Here is a 21,135-nt window from a genome sequence, read left to right on the forward strand (position 1 = left end):
TGCTGCCTGTACCGCATGTGGGGCTGATCTACCGGCAGGTTCCTCTGACCCCCATTGTGTGCAATGTTCGGTCCCTGTGCCACTTCGTCAGCCGGAGCCTATGGTGGTAGTGGCCCAGGCAGAGACGCCTGTGAACCCTGCCCCAGTGACGGGGACAGAGTTTGCAGTTTTTGCTGATAAGATGTCTGTGACTATGTCAAAAATTCTTGAAACTTTGCAGTCCAGGCCGGTCACTCAGACCATGGACACTGTTGATGCAATGTTCCCCGGTCCCCCTCAGTTGGAACTAGTCCAGGCTACAAGGGGGTCTCAGGCATCACAGGCTGACGGCTCTGACTCGGACGACAGTCCCAGGCAGCCTAAGCGAGCTCGCTGGGAAAGACCCTCGACGTCATCACACTGGTCAGGGTCTCAGCGAGAGGCTTCTCTGTATGATGAGGCAGAGGTAGCTGATCAGGAGTCTAATCCTGAGACCGCTCTCAATCTGGATACTCCTGATGGTGACGCTATGGTAAATGATCTTATAGCGGCCATCAATAGACTGTTGGATATTTCTCCCCCAGCCCCTTCAGCGGAGGAGGCAGCTGCACAGCAGGAGAAATTCCATTTCAGGTATCCCAAGCGTAAATTGAGTACTTTTCTGGACCACTCTGACTTCAGAGAAGCAGTCCAGAAACACCATACTCATCCAGACAAGCGTTTCTCCAAACGTCTTAAGGATACACGCTATCCCTTTCCCCCTGACGTGGTCAAACGCTGGACCCAGTGTCCAAAAGTGGACCCCCCAATCTCCAGGCTTGCAGCTAGGTCCATAGTTGCAGTGGAAGATGGGGCTTCACTAAAAGATGCCAATGACAGACAGATGGACCTTTGGTTGAAATCGGTCTATGAAGCTATCGGCGCGTCGTTTGCTCCAGCATTCGCGGCCGTGTGGGCACTCCAAGCTATTTCAGCTGGTCTGGAGCAGGTGGACTCTCTCATACGTCCATCAGTGCCGCAAGTGGCGTCCTTAACCTCGCAAATGTCTGCGTTTGCGACTTACGCTATCAATGCGGTCCTAGACTCCACGAGCCGTACCTCTATGGCGTCCGCCAACTCTGTGGTTTTGCGCAGAGCCTTGTGGTTAAAGGAATGGAAAGCAGATTCTGCTTCCAAAAAATGCTTAACCAGTTTACCATTATCTGGAGACAGACTGTTTGGTGATCAATTAGCTGAAATCATTAAACAGTCGAAGGGTAAGGATTCTTCCTTACCCCAGCCCAGATCAAGCAAACCTCAACAGAGGAGAGGACAGTCGAGGTTTCGGTCCTTTCGAGGCTCGGGCAGGGCCCAATTCTCCTCGTCCAAGGGGACTCAGAAGGAGCAGAGGAGCTCAGATTCCTGGCGGGCTCACTCACGCCCAAAGAAAGCAACCGGAGGAACCGCTTCCAAGGCGGCTACCTCATGACTTTCGGCCTCCTCCCTCCGCATCATCGGTCGGTGGCAGACTCTCCCGCTTTTGCGACATTTGGCTGCCACAGGTCAAGGACCGGTGGGTAACAGACGTTTTGTCCCACGGGTACAGGATAGAGTTCAGTTCTCGTCCTCCGCCTCGGTTCTTCAGAACTTCTCCACCTCCCGACCGAACCGATGCCCTTCTGCAAGCGGTATGCTCTCTAAGGGCAGAAGGAGTGGTGATCCCTGTTCCTCTTCAGGAACGAGGTCAAGGTTTTTACTCCAATCTGTTTGTGGTACCAAAAAAGGACGGCTCGTTCCGTCGTGTTCTGGACCTAAAACTGCTCAACAAGCACGTAAAAACCAGGCGGTTCCGGATGGAATCCCTCCGCTCTGTCATTGCCTCAATGTCTCAAGGAGATTTTCTAGCGTCAATAGACATCAAAGATGCTTATCTCCACGTGCCGATTGCTCCAGAGCACCAGCGTTTTCTACGCTTCGTGGTAGAAGACGACCATCTTCAGTTTGTAGCCCTGCCCTTCGGTCTGGCGACAGCCCCACGGGTTTTCACCAAGGTCATGGCAGCAGTGGTAGCAGTCTTGCACTCTCAAGGACACTCGGTGATCCCTTACTTAGACGATCTGCTTGTCAAGGCACCCTCTCAGGAAGCATGCCAACACAGCCTAAACGTTGCGCTGGAGACGCTCCAGACTTTTGGGTGGATCATCAACTTTTCAAAGTCAAACATGTCACCGACCCAATCACTGACATACCTTGGCATGGAGTTTCATACTCTCTCAGCGGTAGTGAAGCTTCCGCTGGACAAGCAGAGGTCGCTACAGTCAGGGGTGCAGTTTCTCCTTCAAGGTCAATCGCACCCCTTAAGACGCCTCATGCACTTCCTAGGGAAGATGGTGGCGACAATGGAAGCAGTTCCGTTTGCCCAGTTTCATCTGCGCCCACTTCAATGGGACATTCTCCGCCAATGGGACGGGAGGTCGACGTCCTTAGACAAGGAAGTCCTCCTCTCCCAGACAACCAAGGACTCGCTTCAGTGGTGGCTTCTTCCCACCTCATTGTCACGGGGAAGGTCCTTCCTACCCCCTTCCTGGGCGGTGGTCACGACAGACGCGAGTCTGTCGGGGTGGGGAGCAGTTTTTCTCCACCACAGGGCTCAGGGTACGTGGACTCAGCAGGAGTCCACTCTTCAGATCAATGTTCTGGAAATCAGGGCAGTGTATCTGGCCCTACTGGCCTTCCAACAGTGGCTGGAAGGAAAGCAGATCCGAATTCAGTCGGACAACTCAACAGCGGTGGCATACATCAACCACCAAGGCGGGACACGCAGTCGGCAAGCCTTCCAGGAAGTCCGGCGGATTCTGCTGTGGGTGGAAGCCACGGCCTCCACCATATCCGCAGTTCACATCCCGGGCGTAGAAAACTGGGAAGCAGACTTTCTCAGTCGCCAGGGGATGGATGCAGGGGAATGGTCCCTTCACCCGGACGTGTTTCAGGAAATCTGTCGCCGCTGGGGAATGCCGGACGTCGACCTAATGGCGTCTCGGCACAACAACAAGGTTCCGGCCTTCATGGCGCGGTCTCGCGATCTAAGAGCTCTGGCGGCAGACGCCTTAGTGCAGGATTGGTCGCAGTTCCAGCTGCCCTATGTGTTTCCACCTCTGGCACTCTTGCCCAGAGTGCTACGCAAGATCAGGTCCGATTGCCGCCGCGTCATACTCGTCGCCCCAGACTGGCCGAGGAGGTCGTGGTACCCGGATCTGTGGCATCTCACGGTCGGACAACCGTGGGCGCTGCCAGATCGACCAGACTTGCTGTCACAAGGGCCGTTTTTCCATCGGAATTCTTCGGCCCTGAACCTGACTGTGTGGCCATTGAGTCCTGGGTCCTAGCGTCTTCAGGATTATCTCAAGGTGTTGTTGCCACCATGAGACAAGCTAGGAAGCCCACGTCTGCTAAGATCTACCACAGGACGTGGAAGATATTCTTATCCTGGTGCTCTGCTCAGGGAGTGTCCCCCTGGCCATTTGCATTGCCTACGTTTCTTTCCTTCCTACAATCTGGGTTGGAAAAAGGTTTGTCGCTCGGCTCCCTTAAAGGGCAAGTCTCAGCGCTATCTGTATTTTTTCAAAAGCGTCTAGCACGACTTCCTCAGGTACGCACGTTCCTGCAGGGGGTTCGTCACATCGTCCCTCCGTACAAACGGCCGTTAGACCCATGGGATCTGAACAGGGTGCTAGTTGCTCTACAGAAGCCGCCCTTCGAGCCTCTGAGGGATGTTTCACTTTCTCGACTCTCACAGAAAGTGGCCTTTCTGGTAGCGGTCACGTCTCTTCGGAGGGTGTCCGAACTGGCAGCGCTGTCAGCTAAAGCCCCCTTCCTGGTTTTTCACCAGGATAAGGTAGTGCTGCGCCCGATCCCGGAGTTTCTCCCTAAGGTGGTATCCTCCTTTCATCTCAATCAGGATATCTCCTTACCTTCTCTTTGTACTCATCCAGTTCATCAGTATGAAAAGGATTTGCATTTGTTAGATCTGGTGAGAGCACTCAGAATCTACATTTCCCGCACGGCGCCCCTGCGCCGCTCGGATGCACTCTTTGTCCTTGTCGCCGGTCAGCGCAAAGGGTCGCAGGCTTCCAAATCCACCCTGGCTCGATGGATCAAGGAACCAATCCTTGAAGCCTACCGTTCTGCCGGGCTTCCGGTTCCTTCAGGGCTGAAGGCCCATTCTACCAGAGCCGTGGGTGCGTCCTGGGCATTACGACACCAGGCTACGGCTCAACAGGTGTGCCAGGCAGCTACCTGGTCGAGTCTGCACACTTTCACCAAACATTATCAGGTGCATACCTATGCTTCGGCGGACGCCAGCCTAGGTAGAAGAGTCCTGCAGGCGGCGGTTGCCTCCTCGTAGGGAAGGGCTGTTTTTGCAGCTCTAACATGAGGTATTAATTTACCCACCCAGGGACTGCTTTTGGACGTCCCAATCGTCTGGGTCTCCCAATGGAGCGCCGAAGAAGAAGGGAATTTTGTTACTTACCGTAAATTCCTTTTCTTCTAGCTCCAATTGGGAGACCCAGCACCCGCCCTGTTTCCTTCGGGATTTTTGGTTTTTTCGGGTACACATGTTGTTCATGTTGAACGGTTTTCAGTTCTCCGATGTTCTTCGGATTGAATTTGTTTAAACCAGTTATTGGCTTTCCTCCTTCTTGCTTTGGCACTAAAACTGAGCATCCCGTGTTCCCACGGGGGGTGTATAGCCAGAAGGGGAGGGGCCTTACACTTTTTAGTGTAATGCTTTGTGTGGCCTCCGGAGGCAGTAGCTATACACCCAATCGTCTGGGTCTCCCAATTGGAGCTAGAAGAAAAGGAATTTACGGTAAGTAACAAAATTCCCTTCTTCAGCTCCGCAGGGTATGAGACAGAGGGCATTGTTTAATATTTGGCACTTGGAGATGTTTATTTTATAGTACAAGACCTTAGTAAAAGAATCAATTACTTCCTTGACTTTAGCTATCGATTCTGTGAGGTTGGTGAGAGCTAAAATAATATCGTCGGGAAACAATCCAATTTTGTGTTCGGATTTCCCAATTTTAACACTTGTTATACCAGAATGCGAACAGATTTTTTCTGCAATGGGCTTGATTATTAGTGCAAATATTAATGGTGAGAGGGGAGACCCCTGCCTCGTACCATTAGTAATGTCAAATTTGTCCGAATTAATTTTTAACCCCTTAGATAAAAGTAAACCTATACATGTTTGGTGTCTACGAACTTGTACCGACCTGAGGCATCACACCCACACATCAGTTTTACCATATAGTGAACACAGTGAAGAAAATATCTCACAAACAATTTAAAAAAAATTGTTTAAAAGAACTGAGAGTCCTCAGTGGTTGATACCTTTTACAATTTATGCATTCGCACAGTACAGGCTGTTGGGCTCCCATGAATTGCCCAATTTTTACGCTGAATACCTCATTTTTTAACACAGTTTCTATAGCACTAATGCAATGTCATGTATTAAATGTTTACATATTATACGGTAGTATTTCAGCATGCAGCTATATTTTTGGCGTTATATGAACATACCTACCTACAGCCATGTTCACACAATACATCTGTGCTGCGTATTTTTTTTTTTATTTTTACTACATTGTTGCCTTTTTGTCACAATTTTAGAAAATCATGGCAAAAACTCAGGTGCGACTATGACCCTGAAGGGGTTTCCAATACATTTTTTTTATTTTTTCTCCCAATTATCTTGCCTTTTTAAAGGGAACCTGTCATCAGAAATGTGGCTTTCAACCTAAATGTTTCCCCCTCTGCAGCTCGTGGGCTGCATTCTAGTAAGGTTTCTATACTTTTCTTCAGCGCTCTATTGGGAGACCCAGACGATTGGGGTATAGCTACTGCCCTCTGGAGGCCACACAAAGCACTACATTAAAAGTGCAAGGCCCCTCCTCCTCTGGCTATACCCCCCCGTGGTATCACGGGTACTCCAGTTTTAGCTTTGTGTGCGAAGGAGGTCAGACATTCCATGCATAGCTCCACAGATTTTAGTCAGCAGTAGCTGCTGACTAGTTCGGATGGAAGAAAAGAGGACACATATAGTGTTCCCAGCATGCTCCCTTCTCACCCCTGGATGGTGTTGTAAGGTTGAGGTACCTATTGCTGGTACAGGGCTGGAGCCTGACATGCTGTTTTCCTTCCACATCCCCTTGGGGGTTCTGTGGAAGTGGGATCCTGCCGGCCTCAAAGCTCTGACGCCGGGCTCCATCCACAGACCCATTAGAACCTGATGGATACGGAGCAGGAGTACCATCAGGGACCGGGCCCTGCATCATACAGGTACTCTGTGTCCCCGGCAGGCACACACACACTCCGGGCTGGCTGGGTGTTGTAGTGCGCCGGGGACCGTACACTGAGCTGGTGTTCCTACAGTTATCTGGGGGACTTTATGTTCTGGGAACGCAGCGCCGACCCTCACTGGACCGGGCGGCGCTGCTGTGACTTGTGGTGCGCCGGGGATACGCCGACCGCGCTTTTACGGCGGCGGCGTTTATAACTCTAGTCCCCGGCTTTTGGGCCTAGGACGCCGGCAGCTCCGATCGTTCCCGCCCCCACCCTGTCAATCAGGGTAGGGGAGAGACGCTGTTTCACGGCAGCGAGGAGGGCTGGAGCCTGATTTACATGCTCCAGCCCTCACACTAGGCACAGAGGGAAGCAGGCTTCCCGCTCTTGGTCAGGAACGCCCAGGGCCCGCCCCCCTTCTTCTCTCAGGACGCCGGCAGCCATTACATGCATGTCTGGCTGGAGGAAGGACGCAAGGCTCTGGGAGACCTAGACTGAGGGGCTTTGGAAGACCACACACCCGCTCTTAAGCGGGCGGTAAGCGGCTTTTCAGCTGGCCCCTCTAGTGCCTCAGTGTATGTTAGTGTATTGTGTCACTGGACATAGATATTTATTGATTTCTTGCACTGTGAGGTCGCTTCCTGGCTGAATACCCCAGATCGCTCTGAGGAAGCAGCAGCATGTCATCCACAAGACGCAAAGCTGCCAAGGCTAGGGCTGTGTCCACTGTGTGTGCTGCATGTGGGGCTGCTCTACCAGCAGGCTCCAAGGACCCCCATTGTGTGCAATGCTCAGATCCGGTGCTGCTTCGCCAGCCGGAGTCAGGAGAGATAGTGACCCAGGCTGAGACGCCTGTAAGTCCTGCCCCGGTGTCAGGGTCAGACTTTGCAGTTTTTGCGGTTAATATGTCGGTGACTATGGCAAAAATCCTGGAAACTTTGCAATCCATGCCTGGGGCTCAGTCTATGGACACGGCGAGGTCTATGTCCTCTAATCCTCCGCAGTTGGATTTAATCCAGACTGCAAGGGAGTCCCCGGCTTCTCAGGATGAGTATACTGACTCAGATGATTGCCCCAGCCACCCCAAGCGGGCTCGCTGGGAAAGACCCTCAACGTCATCACACTGCTCAGGGTCTCAGCGCAATCAGTCTCCCTGTGATGTGTCTGAAGAGAGTGATCAGGAGTCTAATCCTGGAACCCCTCTCAATCTAGATACCCCGGATGGGGACGCCATGGTAAACGATCTTATCTCAGCCATCAATAGGCTGTTAGATATTTCTCCCCCAACCCCTTCAGCAGAAGAGGCAGCGGCAGAGCAGGAAAAATTTCGTTTCCTCTATCCCAAGCGTAAATTAAGTGCTCTGTTGGATCACTCTGACTTCAGAGAATCAATCCAGAAACACGACGCTCATCCAGAAAAGCGTTTCTCTAAACGTTCTAAGGATACACGTTATCCTTTCCCCCCTGATGTGGTCAAGCGCTGGACCCAGTGTCCAAAGGTGGACCCCCCGATTTCCAAGCTTGCAGCTAGATCCATAGTTGCAGTGGAGGATGGCGCTTCACTTAAGGATGCCAATGACAGACAGATGGACCTTTGGTTAAAATCTGTCTATGAAGCTATCGGCGCGTCGTTTGCTCCAGCATTCGCAGCCGTATGGGCACTCCAAGCTATTTCAGCTGGTTTAGCAAAAGTGGATGCTATCTTACATCCAGCGGTGCCGCAAGTGGCGTCCCTTACCTCGCAGATGTCCGCGTTTGCGTCTTACGCTATCAATGCGGTCCTAGAATCTACCAGCCGCACCTCAATGGCGTCTGCCAATTCGGTAGTTTTGCGCAGGGCATTGTGGTTAAAGGACTGGAAAGCAGATGCTGGTTCCAAAAAATGTTTAACCAGCTTGCCTTTGTCTAGAGAAAGACTGTTTGGCGAGCCATTGGCTGACATCATTAAACAGTCCAAGGGTAAAGACTCCTCTTTACCCCAGCCCAGATCAAACAAACCTCAGCAGAGAAAGTGGCAGCAGAAGTTTCAGTCCTTTCGAGGTTCGGGCAAAACACAATTCTCCTCGTCCAAAGGGACTCAGAGGACGCAAAGAAACTCAGATTCCTGGCGGGCTCATTCACGCCCCAAGAAAGCAAATGGAGGAACCGCTTCCAAGGCGGCTACCTCATGACTTACAGTCCCCTCCCTCCGCATCACCGGTCGGGGGCAGGCTCTCCCGCTTTTACGACACTTGGATGTCACAGGTCAAAGACCGGTGGGTGACAGACATTTTGTCGCTCGGGTACAGAATCGAGTTCAGTTCTCGTCCTCCAGCTCGGTTCTTCAGAACCTCCCCACACCCAGACCGTGTAGATGTCCTGCGGCAGGCGGTGGACTCCCTAAGAGCGGAAGGAGTAGTGGTTCCTGTACCGTCTCAGGAACAAGGGAGAGGGTTTTACTCCAATCTCTTTGTGGTGCCAAAAAAGGACGGCTCATTCCGTCCTGTTCTGGACCTAAAACTGCTCAACAAACATGTACACGCCAGACGGTTCCGGATGGAAACCCTCCGTTCTGTCATTGCCTCAATGTCTCAAGGAGACTTCCTTGCCTCAATAGACATCAAAGATGCTTATCTCCACGTGCCAATTGCTACAGAACATCAACGTTTTCTACGTTTTGTGATAGGAGACGACCATCTTCAGTTCACAGCTCTGCCATTCGGTCTGGCGACAGCCCCCCGGGTCTTCACCAAGGTCATGGCGGCGGTGGTAGCAGTCTTGCACTCTCAGGGACACTCGGTGATCCCTTACCTAGACGATCTACTTGTCAAGGCACCCTCTCAAGAGGCATGCCAACTCAGTCTACAGGCTACGCTGGAGACTCTCCAGACTTTTGGATGGATCATCAACTTTCCAAAGTCAAATCTGTCACCGACACAGTCACTAACGTATCTTGGCATGGAGTTCCATACTCGAGCAGCGAGAGTGAAGCTTCCGCTAAACAAGCAGCGGTCCCTACAGACAGGGGTGCAATCTCTCCTTCAGGGCCAGCCGCACCCCTTACGGCGCCTCATGCACTTCCTAGGGAAGATGGTGGCAGCCATGGAAGCAGTTCCCTTTGCGCAGTTTCATCTGCGTCCACTTCAATGGGACATTCTCCGCCAATGGGACGGGAAGACGACTTCCCTAGACAGGAAAGTCTCTCTTTCCCAGACGGCCAAGGACTCTCTACAATGGTGGCTCCTTCCCACCTCATTGTCTCAGGGAAGATCCTTCCTGCCCCCATCCTGGGCAGTGGTCACGACAGATGCGAGTCTGTCGGGGTGGGGAGCAGTGTTTCTACACCACAGGGCTCAGGGGACGTGGACTCCGCAAGAGTCCACCCTTCAGATCAATGTTCTGGAAATCAGGGCAGTGTATCTTGCCCTACTAGCCTTTCAACAGTGGCTGGCAGGAAAGCAGATCCGAATCCAGTCGGACAACTCCACAGCGGTGGCATACATCAACCACCAAGGAGGGACGCGCAGCCGGCAAGCCTTTCAGGAAGTCCGGCGCATTCTGAATTGGGTGGAGGACACAGCATCCACCATCTCCGCGGTTCACATCCCAGGCGTAGAAAACTGGGAAGCAGACTTCCTCAGTCGCCAGGGTATGGACGCAGGGGAATGGTCCCTTCACCCGGACGTGTTTCAAGAAATCTGTCGCCGCTGGGGGGTGCCGGACGTCGACCTAATGGCGTCTCGGCACAACAACAAGGTCCCGGCATTCATGGCGCGGTCGCGCGATCAAAGAGCGCTGGCGGCAGACGCCTTGGTGCAAGATTGGTCGCAGTTCCGCCTCCCATATGTATTCCCGCCTCTGGCACTCTTGCCCAGAGTACTACGCAAAATCAGATCCGATTGCAGCCGCATCATACTCGTCGCCCCAGACTGGCCGAGGAGATCGTGGTATCCGGATCTGTGGCATCTCACGGTCGGCCGACCGTGGTCACTTCCAGACCGTCCAGACCTGCTGTCTCAAGGGCCGTTTTTCCATCAGAATTCTGCGGCCCTGAACCTGACTGTGTGGCCATTGAGTCCTGGATCCTATCGTCAACAGGCTTATCCCAGGGAGTGGTAGCCACAATGAGACAAGCTAGGAAGTCAACTTCTGCTAAGATCTACCACAGAACGTGGAAAATTTTCTTAACCTGGTGCTCTGCTCAGGGAGTGTCTCCCTGGCCATTTGCATTGCCCACCTTTCTATCTTTCCTGCAATCAGGGTTGGAAAAGGGCTTGTCGCTCAGCTCCCTTAAAGGGCAAGTCTCGGCACTATCCGTGTTTTTTCAGAAGCGTCTAGCACGTCTTCCTAAGGTGCGCACGTTCCTGCAGGGGGTCTGTCATATTGTGCCCCCGTACAAGCGGCCGTTGGATCCATGGGATCTGAACAGAGTACTAGTGGCTCTCCAGAAACCGCCCTTCGAGCCTCTCAAAGAAGTTTCTTTTTCTCGCCTGTCACAGAAAGTGGCGTTTCTTGTTGCGATCACATCGCTCCGGCGAGTGTCTGAGCTAGCAGCTCTGTCATCCAAGGCTCCCTTCTTGGTGTTCCACCAGGACAAGGTAGTGCTGCGCCCCATTCCGGAGTTTCTCCCTAAGGTCGTATCCTCGTTTCATCTTAATCAGGATATATCCTTGCCTTCCTTTTATCCTCATCCGGTTCACCGGTATGAAAAGGACTTGCGTTTGCTAGATCTGGTGAGAGCACTCAGGATCTACATTTCCCGCACGGCGCCCATGCGCCGTTCCGATGCACTTTTTGTCCTTGTCGCCGGTCCGCGCAAGGGGTTGCAGGCTTCTAAAGCCACCTTGGCTCGATGGATCAAAGAACCAATTTTAGAGGCCTACCGTTCTGCTGGGCTTCCGGTTCCTTCAGGGCTAAAAGCCCACTCAACCAGAGCCGTGGGTGCGTCCTGGGCATTACGGCACCAGGCTTCGGCTCAACAGGTGTGTCAGGCAGCTACCTGGTCGAGTCTGCACACTTTCACCAAGCATTATCAGGTGCATACCTATGCTTCGGCGGATGCCAGCTTAGGTAGAAGAGTCCTGCAAGCGGCAGTGACATCCCCGTAGGGGGGGGCTGTTTTACAGCTCTAACATGAGGTATTTCTTTACCCACCCAGGGACAGCTTTTGGACGTCCCAATCGTCTGGGTCTCCCAATAGAGCGCTGAAGAAGAAGGGAATTTTGTTACTTACCGTAAATTCCTTTTCTTCTAGCTCTTATTGGGAGACCCAGCACCCGCCCTGTTGTCCTTCGGGATTGTTTTTGCTGTTTGCGGGTACACATGTTGTTCATGTTGAACGGTTTTTCAGTTCTCCGATGTTACTCGGAGTTAATTTGTTTAAACCAGTTGTTGGCTTCCTCCTTCTTGCTTTGGCACTAAAACTGGAGTACCCGTGATACCACGGGGGGGTATAGCCAGAGGGGGAGGGGCCTTGCACTTTTAATGTAGTGCTTTGTGTGGCCTCCAGAGGGCAGTAGCTATACCCCAATCGTCTGGGTCTCCCAATAAGAGCTAGAAGAAAAGGAATTTACGGTAAGTAACAAAATTCCCTTCTTTGTGCCCCCTTTTAAACCAAAATAAATACTTTATAAAACTGTACCTTTCGGTTTGAAAATCTTGTAAATTCTCCATGGGGGCGGGCTCTCTGGCGTCCGTTGCTGTATCTTACGCTGTCCCCCATGTTCCAAATCATCCCTCAGGACGCCGCCCACAGCGCCAGATGTCCCGTGCACGCCGGGACACCTGGTGACGTGGTCGCAGGCATGAGAGTATGGGCGGTGCTGTGATTGCATCGCAAGTGCCTGCCCATACTCTCGTGGCCGCGCTCTCCCCTCTGTACGTCGCTCAGATCATCTCCGCTTCTCCTGTGGTGGCCTGCTCCGCTCCTCCCATCTATTTCCTGCTGCAGGGTACGATGGGAAGGAGGTGACGTCGGACCGGCGCAGAACGCTGGAGGCAGTGGGGAAAGGGCGGGCACGAGAGTATGGGCGGGCACTTGCGATGCAATCACAGCGCCGCCCATACTCTCGTGCCTGCGACCACGTCACTAGGTGTCCCGGCGTGCACGGGACCTCGGGCGCAGTGGGCAGCGTTCTGAGGGATGATTTGGAGCATGGGGGACAGCGTAAGATACAGCAACGGACGCCACACGGCCCGCCCCCATGGATAATTTACAAGATTTTCAAACCGAAAGGTACAGTTTTATAAAGTATTTATTTTGGTTTAAAAGGGGGCACAAAAAGTATAGAAACCTTACTAGAATGCAGCCCAGGAGCTGCAGAGGGGGAAACATTTAGGTTGAAAGCCAAATTTCTGATGACAGGTTCCCTTTAAATTAATAAAATCGGCTGTAGTCGCCCTCCCCTGCTCCAGCTTTCCTCCGCTCTTGGTAATCATTTTCAGGCTACAGCACAGATCACTGGGGATGCCAATGCAGATGGCCTTGGATTCGACGGTAAATAATAGTTGATTTATTGTTTTTACGGAGCGCAAGTCCATGTAAGAAAAAAAAAAAAATGGTAGATGGCGGACCCCTTTAATGCTTATCAGTGAGGGCAACAGTGCTCTGTATTTCTCACCTCGCCCTGTGGGGGGAGCACTTTTAGGATCCGACTGATCTCAAACTCATCCAGTTTTACCGACTCGTGGAACTGACAGCTGTCCACTCGCACCGCAGAGCCGTAACCTGTAGGGGGCAACGTAAACAGTCAACCGTATCTGTCAGTCCTATGTAACTAAAGCTTACAGGGTTATAGCCCACCGGTAGATGGTATAACTTGTTTTGGCTGCTGGAATGCCCACTAATCCTGAGAATGTGGCTTTAAAATGTCCCTTCTATACAGAGCCATGGGGTGGGATACACATACCACCACTCCATCCTTTATGGCAATGGGACACTTCTCTGGATTGGTGATGGTCCCAGTAGTCGGACCCCGAGTGGTATTAACAGTGGAGACCAAGGTGATGAGTATTACCATTACTGACCTCTCAGCTCCGAGCTCCCGACACAGAACTCTTCACTAAGTCCAATTCTCAGTTCTGAAAAGAAAAAAAAGATGACACCGAGGTAACGTCCAACCGACTCAAGCTTCTCCTGACGGCTTTCCTTTACTGACCTGGACAGTTTTGGTAGAAGCTTTTCAATCGTAATTCTCCCTGAACGTCGGCTTTTAACAGCGACCCCTGGGAAATAAAGGAAAGAAGGGAATTTTGTTACTTACCGTAAATTCCTTTTCTTCTAGCTCCTATTGGGAGACCCAGACGATTGGGTGTATAGCTACTGCCTCCGGAGGCCACACAAAGCATTACACTAAAAAGTGTAAGGCCCCTCCCCTTCTGGCTATACACCCCCAGTGGGATCACTGGCTCACCAGTTTTAGTGCAAAAGCAAGAAGGAGGAAAGCCAATAACTGGTTTAAACAAATTCACTCCGAGTAACATCGGAGAACTGAAAAACCGTTCAACATGAACAACATGTGTACCAGAAAAAACCCAAAAATCCCGAAGGACAACAGGGCGGGTGCTGGGTCTCCCAATAGGAGCTAGAAGAAAAGGAATTTACGGTAAGTAACAAAATTCCCTTCTTCTTCGGCGCTCCATTGGGAGACCCAGACGATTGGGACGTCCAAAAGCTGTCCCTGGGTGGGTAAAAAATACCTCATGATAGAGCTGCAAGACAGCCCTCCCCTATAGGGAGGCAACTGCCGCCTGCAGGACTCTTCTACCTAGGCTGGCGTCCGCCGAAGCATAGGTATGCACCTGATAATGTTTGGTGAAAGTGTGCAGACTCGACCAGGTAGCTGCCTGGCACACCTGTTGAGCCGTAGCCTGGTGTCGCAATGCCCAGGACGCACCCACGGCTCTGGTAGAATGGGCCTTCAGCCCTGATGGAACCGGAAGCCCAGCAGAACGGTAGGCTTCAAGAATTGGTTCTTTGATCCATCGAGCCAGGGTGGCCTTAGAAGCCTGCGACCCTTTGCGCTTACCAGCGACAAGGACAAAGAGTGCATCCGAACGGCGCAAGGGCGCCGTGCGGGAAATGTAGATTCTGAGTGCTCTCACCAGATCTAACAAATGTAAATTCTTCTCATACTGATGAACTGCATGAGGACAAAACGAAGGCAAAGAGATATCCTGATTAAGATGAAAAGAGGATACCACCTTCGGGAGAAACTCCTGAATGGGGCGCAGCACTACCTTGTCCTGGTGGAAGACCAGGAAGGGAGCCTTGGATGACAGCGCTGCCAGCTCAGACACTCTCCGAAGAGATGTGATCGCTACCAGAAAAGCCACTTTCTGTGATAGTCTAGAAAGTGAAACCTCCCTCAGAGGCTCGAAGGGCGGCTTCTGGAGGGCAACTAGTACCCTGTTCAGATCCCATGGATCTAACGGCCGCTTGTACGGGGGTACGATATGGCAAACCCCCTGTAGGAACGTGCGCACCTTAGGAAGGCGTGCCAAATGCCTCGGAAAAAAGACGGATAGCGCCGAGACCTGACCTTTGAGGGAGCCGAGCGACAAACCTTTTTTCTAACCCAGATTGCAGGAAAGAAAGAAAGGTAGGCAAAGCAAATGGCCAGGGAGACACTCCCTGAGCAGAGCACCAGGATAAGAATATCCTCCACGTTCTGTGGTAGATTTTAGCGGACGTGGGCTTCCTAGCCTGTCTCATGGTGGCAACGACCCCTTGGGATAATCCTGAAGACGCTAGGATCCAGGACTCAATGGCCACACAGTCAGGTTCAGGACCGCAGAATTCCGATGGAAAAACGGCCCTTGGGACAGTAAGTCTGGTCGGTCTGGTAGTGCCCACGGTTGGCCGACCGTGAGATGCCACAGATCCGGATACCACGCCCTTCTCGGCCAGTCTGGGGCGACGAGTATGACGCGGCTGCAATCGGATCTGATCTTGCGTAGCACTCTGGGCAAGAGTGCCAGAGGTGGAAACACATAAGGGAGCCGGAACTGCGACCAATCTTGTACTAGGGCGTCTGCCGCCAGAGCTCTTTGATCGCGAGACCGTGCCATGAAGGTTGGGACCTTGTTGTTGTGCCGGGACGCCATTAGGTCGACGTCCGGCCTCTCCATCGGCGACAGATTTCCTGAAACACGTCCGGGTGAAGGGACCATTCCCCTGCGTCCATGCCCTGGCGACTGAGGAAGTCTGCTTCCCAATTTTTTACGCCGGGGATGTGAACTGCGGATATGGTGGAGGCCGTGGCTTCCACCCCCATCAGAATCCGCCGGACTTCCTGGAAGGCTTGCCGACTGCGTGTCCCCCCTTGGTGGTTGATGTATGCCACCGCTGTGGAGTTGTCCGACTGAATTCGGATCTGCCTTCCTTCCAGCCACTGCTGGAAGGCTAGTAGGGCAAGATACACTGCTCTGATTTCCAGAACATTGATCTGAAGGGTGGACTCCTGCTGAGTCCACGTACCCTGAGCCCTGTGGTGGAGAAAAAACTGCTCCCCACCCTGACCGACTCGCGTCTGTCGTGACCACCGCCCAAGACGGTGGTAGGAAGGATCTTCCCTGTGATAATGAGGTGGGAAGAAGCCACCATTACAGAGAGTCCTTGGCCGTCTGTGAAAGGGATACTTTCCTGTTCAGGGATGTTGACTTCCCGTCCCATTGGCGGAGAATGTTCCATTGAAGTGGACGCAGATGAAACTGCGCAAACGGAACCGCCTCCATTGCCGCCACCATCTTCCCGAGGAAGTGCATGAGGCGTCTTAAGGAGTGCGACTGACCTTGAAGGAGAGTCTGCACCCCAGACTGTAGTGACCGCTGCTTGTCCAGCGGAAGCTTCACTAGCGCTTAGAGGGTATGAAACTCCATGCCAAGATACGTCAGTGATTGGGTCGGTGACAGGTTTGGCTTTGAGAAGTTGATGATCCACCCGAACGTCTGGAGAGTCTCCAGCGCAACATTCAGGCTGAGTTGGCATGCCTCTTGAGAGGGTGCCTTGCCAAGTAGATCGTCCAAGTAAGGGATCACAGAGTGTCCCTGTGAGTGCAAGACTGCTACCCCTGCCGCCATGACCTTGGTGAACACCCGTGGGGCTGTCGCCAGACCGAATAGCAGAGGTACGGACTGAAGATGGTCGTCACCTATCACGAAACGTAGAAAACATTGGTGCTCTGTAGCAATCGGCACGTGGAGATAAGCATCTTTGATGTCTATTGATGCTAGGAAATTTCCTAGAGACATTGAGGCAATGACGGAGCGGAGGGTTTCATCCGGAACCGCCTGGCCTCCACGTGCTTGTTGAGCAGTTTTAGGTCCAGAGCGAAACTGAAAGAGCCATCCTTTTTTGGCACCACAACCAGATTGGAGGAAAACCGTGTCTTGTTCCTGAAGAGGAACAGGGATTACCACTCTTTCTGCCTGCAGAAGAGCATCGGCTCGGTGGGGAGGTGGGGACGGTCTGAAGAATCGAGTCGGAAGACGAGAACAGAACTCTGTCCTGTGCACGTGGGCACAATGTCGCTCACCCACCGGTCTGTGACCTGTGGCAGCTAAATGTCGCCAAAGGCGAGCGAGTCTTCTATCAACCGCGGATGCGGAGAGAGAGAGAGAGCTAAGAGTCATGAGGAGACCGCCTTGGTAGCGGTTCCTCCGTCTGCCTTCCTTGGGCGTGATTGAGCCCGGCCGGAAGCTGAGCCCCTCTGAGGCTTTTCAGCCCTTTTGGACGAGGACAACTGGAACCTGCCCGAGCCTGGGAAGGACCGAAACCTCGACTGTCCTTCCAGGACAGCATTAATAGGGTAAGTCGCAATGCAGACATTGCGAGGTGACGGACGCCCCTGCGGCACAGATGTACATATGCTCAAGACCAGCTGCGCAAGAACAGCTGAAAGCTTAGGGTGCCCATACGGCTGTGAATGCCGGAGCAACCGACACGCCGATAGCCTCATAGACAGATTGCAACCAGAGTCCATCTGTCAATCAATGGCATCTTTAAGTGAAGTCCCATCTCCACTGCAACTATGGCTCTAGCCGCAAGCCTGGAGAATGGAGAATCCACCAATGGACCCTGGGTCCAGCGCTTGACCACGTCAGGGGGAAAGGGATAACGTGTATCCTTAATACGTTTGGAGAAAACGCTTATCTGGTAAGCGTGGTGTTCCTGGACTGATTCTCTGAAGTCAGCGTGGCCAGAAAAAAAAAAACTCAATATACATTTGAGCTACTGAAATGGGACTTCTCCTGCTGTGAAGCTGACTCCTCCGCTGGGGGAGCTGAGGGAGAAAGATCCAACATTCCCTTGATGGACGCTATAGGATCATTCCTTATGGCGTCACCATCCGGTGTATCCGGATTGAGAGCGGTGTCAGGATCAAAGTCCTGATGAGCTACGTCTGCCTCATCATACAGAGAGCCTCCTGGGACCCCCCCCCGGAGCACCGATTTTATTCCAAATGAGGGCGGCCAGGGAGCAATGAACCAGATTGCGCATGGCCTGTCTGGACTGCAAGCCTCTATCCCATGACAATATATCAGCCAAAACTGCAACTCCGTCCCTGTCCTTGGACAGGGTTGACAGGTGGTTCCTTTGGCCACGTCTAGGAGAGACCCCGGTTGGCCAAGTGCTACAGGGGAGCATTGCACACAATGGGGTTCAGTGCCGTGGAACAGTATCACATGCAGTAAAAACAGCATCGAAAGCCTGTGTTGCTTATATGCTGCTGCCGACTAGCCATCTAGGAGTATAGAGCCAAGAATGGCGACCGTACAGTGCAATGTATATCATACAAGCAGAAAGTACAAATGAACACTGCCGCACATGCAATACAAGCAGCATAGAAAACCTGTGCCATGGCACCCCTGCTTTTCTGCTGCTGTAGGCTAGCCATCTAGGGGAATATAGCCTAGAATAGCGATCATACAGTGCAATGTATAGCATACAAGCATAAGTACAAATTAACACTGCAGCACCTGCAATACAAGCAGCATTGCTCTGAGGCTTTTTTGTGCCTCAGTAAAAACAGCATAGAAAGCCTGTGCCTTAGCACCCCTGCTTTCCTGCTGCTGATGTGTCGCCATCTGAGATGGCATATAGGCAAAAATAGCGACCTATGCAGTGTAAGCATAAAATACAAATGGACAAACTGCGGTATTTAGTGGGGTCAGCACTTCAGGTGCCGCTTACCGCCCGCCTATAAGCGGGTGTGTGGTCGCCCCAGTCCTGTGCCTGGTTGCCCAGAGTCCGTTCTGTCAGCTCGGCCTGCAGTAATGGCTGCCGGCGTCCTTCTCCAGCTCGTGTGAGTAGGGGCGGGCCATGGGCGTGCCCCAAGTCAGAGCGGGAAACCGGCGTCCCACAGTGTCCAGTGAGAGGGCTGGAGCATGTAAATAAGGCTCCAGCCCTCTGCGCTGTTGATTGTACAGCGTCTCTCCCCTACCCTGATTGACAGGGTGGGGGCGGGAACGAAGCGGAGCTAGGCCGCAAAAGCCGGGGACTGGATTTATAAGCGCCGCCGCCGTAAAAGCGCGGTCGGCGCTAAGTCCCCGGCGCACTACAAGTCCCAGCCGCGCCGCCGCTCCCGGAGCGTCCGGCGCGGTAGTTCCCAATACATAAAGTCACTCAGCTAGGCTGCTGTGACTGTAACCCTTTACTGTCCCCGGCGCACTAGCACTCCCAGCAAGTCTGGAGTGTGCTGTGCCTGTGTGTACGGGGACACAGAGTACCTGAATGGTGCAGGGCCATGTCCCTGAACGGTACCCAGCTCCGTATCCAGCAGGTTCAATGGGTCTGTGGATGGAGCCCGGCCTCAGGGCTTTGGGGCCGGTAAGATCCCACTTCCTCAGAGCCCCTCAGGGGGATGGGGAAGGAAAACAGCATGTGGGCTCCAGCCTCCGTACCAGCAATAGGTACCTCAACCTTACAAACCGCAAGTGTGGTGAGAAGGGAGCATGCTGGGGGCCCTGTAATATGGGCCCTCTTTTCTTCCATCCGACATAGTCAGCAGCTACTGCTGACTAAACAGTGGAGCTATGCATGGATGTGTGCCTCCTTCGCACAAAGCTTGAAAACTGGTGAGCCAGTGATCCCACTGGGGGTGTATAGCCAGAAGGGGAGGGGCCTTACACTTTTTAGTGTAATGCTTTGTGTGGCCTCCGGAGGCAGTAGCTATACACCCAATCGTCTGGGTCTCCCAATGGAGCGCCGAAGAAAGAGAGTTCGGGCTCGTGCAGACGTCCACGCAACATCCCGAGCGCAGACTGCAATGCACGGACTAACCAAAAGCCTCCCGACCTGGGTCTGACGAGGCAGTGTAAGGCTTTGTTTCATGTGGGGCAAATTGTATTTTTTAATGCTGTTATCAGGTGCATATAAATTACTGCGTAATTTATTACATTTTTTTTGCGATGCAAATATTTTTTTTCTGAGCGGTTGTTTATATTTAAAATAATTTGGCCCTCTAAAAAAAAATTATAATATATAATTTGGATTTTTTTTTTTGCCACTGTAACTAGGGCATCAATAGATTTCCCAGTTATAGGGGAAACGGGGCACATTCATAGGATTCCCAGTTACAGGGGAAACTGGGCACATCAATAGGATTACCAGTTACAGGGGAAACTGGGCACATCAATAGGATTCCCAGTTACAGGGGAAACAGGGCACAGTCATAGGATTCCCAGTTACAGGGGAAACGGGGCACATCCATAGGATTCCCAGTTACAGGGGAAACTGGGCACATCCATAGGATTCCCAGTTACAGGGGAAACTGGGCACATCCATAGGATTCCCAGTTACAGGGGAATAGGGCACAGCCATATGATTCACAGTTACAGGGGAAACAGGGCACATAAATAGGATTCCCAGTTACAGGGAAAATGGTACATCTATTGGATGCCCAGTTACAGGGGAAACAGGGCACATCCATAGGATTCCCAGTTACAGGAGAAACAGGGCACATCCTTAGGATTCTCAGATACAGGGGAAACAGGGTACATCTATTGGATGCCCAGTTACAGGGGAAACAGGGCACATCCTTAGGATTCTCAGATACAGGGGAAACAGGGTACATCTATTGGATGCCCAGTTACAGGGGAAACAGGGCACATCCATAGCATTCCCAGATACAGGGGAAAGAGGGCACACCCATAGGATTCCCAGTTACAGGGGAAACAGAACATCAATTGGATTCCAAGTTACAGGGGAAACGGCATATCCACAGGATTCCCAGTTAAGGGAGAAAGAGGGCACATCCATATGATTCCCAGTTACAGGGGAAATTGGGCACATCCATATGATTCCCAGTTACAGGGGAAGCCGGGCACATCTATAGGATTCCCAGTTACAGGCCCACTGCTGTGCCAGGCAGCAATGGCAGAGCGGATCTGTGGGGCCTGGTGATCTTCTATTTGCTCCATGGTGCTTACTGAGCACTTTGTAGCCAGAAAAAGAGAAGACAGAGGCGGTAGTAAATTGCATTAGTAATCAGATATTTTTTAGGCTGTGTCCACACACTGCAGCTTTCAAGCAAAAAGGCATTGTTTTGGTTGGGATATTCAGAAATGCCGTAAAAAGGTTTTTTTTTTTGCCGTGACCACAAAGTATAAACACCACCACCTCTTCTAGCAGCAGGAAACAACTTCAGTGGGCGCTGACACAGTGGCCATATTGGCCTTTGCGCATCTTTCCTCCAGTCAGACATTATATCGTCACTCACATTAGCCCCAATGGCCACCGTCATGCGTTCAATGACATCCAGGAAGATCTCGTTCTGATCACCCTAGTGGGGAAAGAAAACAATAATATCCACGTATCTCCTTCTCTGCACAGATAAATTATGATGTGAGGCA

At 52.2% G+C, this 21,135-nt stretch overlaps 1 protein-coding gene across 2 annotated transcripts in view; it reads right to left on the reverse strand.

The window, feature by feature from the left end:
* Positions 1-21,135, reverse strand: part of AP4M1 (adaptor related protein complex 4 subunit mu 1) — a 78,718-nt gene that overhangs the window by 18,131 nt on the left and 39,452 nt on the right. For both annotated transcript variants that reach the window (XM_075346687.1, XM_075346686.1), the window contains exons 8-11: positions 21,003-21,065; positions 13,440-13,506; positions 13,309-13,362; positions 12,903-13,009 (exon numbers count right to left, since the gene is read on the reverse strand). In XM_075346687.1, the coding sequence (XP_075202802.1) occupies positions 12,903-13,009; positions 13,309-13,362; positions 13,440-13,506; positions 21,003-21,065 (291 nt within the window). The remainder of the gene's footprint in view (positions 1-12,902; positions 13,010-13,308; positions 13,363-13,439; positions 13,507-21,002; positions 21,066-21,135) is intronic.

This window comes from Anomaloglossus baeobatrachus, chromosome 4 (assembly GCF_048569485.1).
Source record: "Anomaloglossus baeobatrachus isolate aAnoBae1 chromosome 4, aAnoBae1.hap1, whole genome shotgun sequence".
In the NCBI taxonomy this organism is placed as follows: Eukaryota; Metazoa; Chordata; class Amphibia; order Anura; family Aromobatidae; genus Anomaloglossus; species Anomaloglossus baeobatrachus.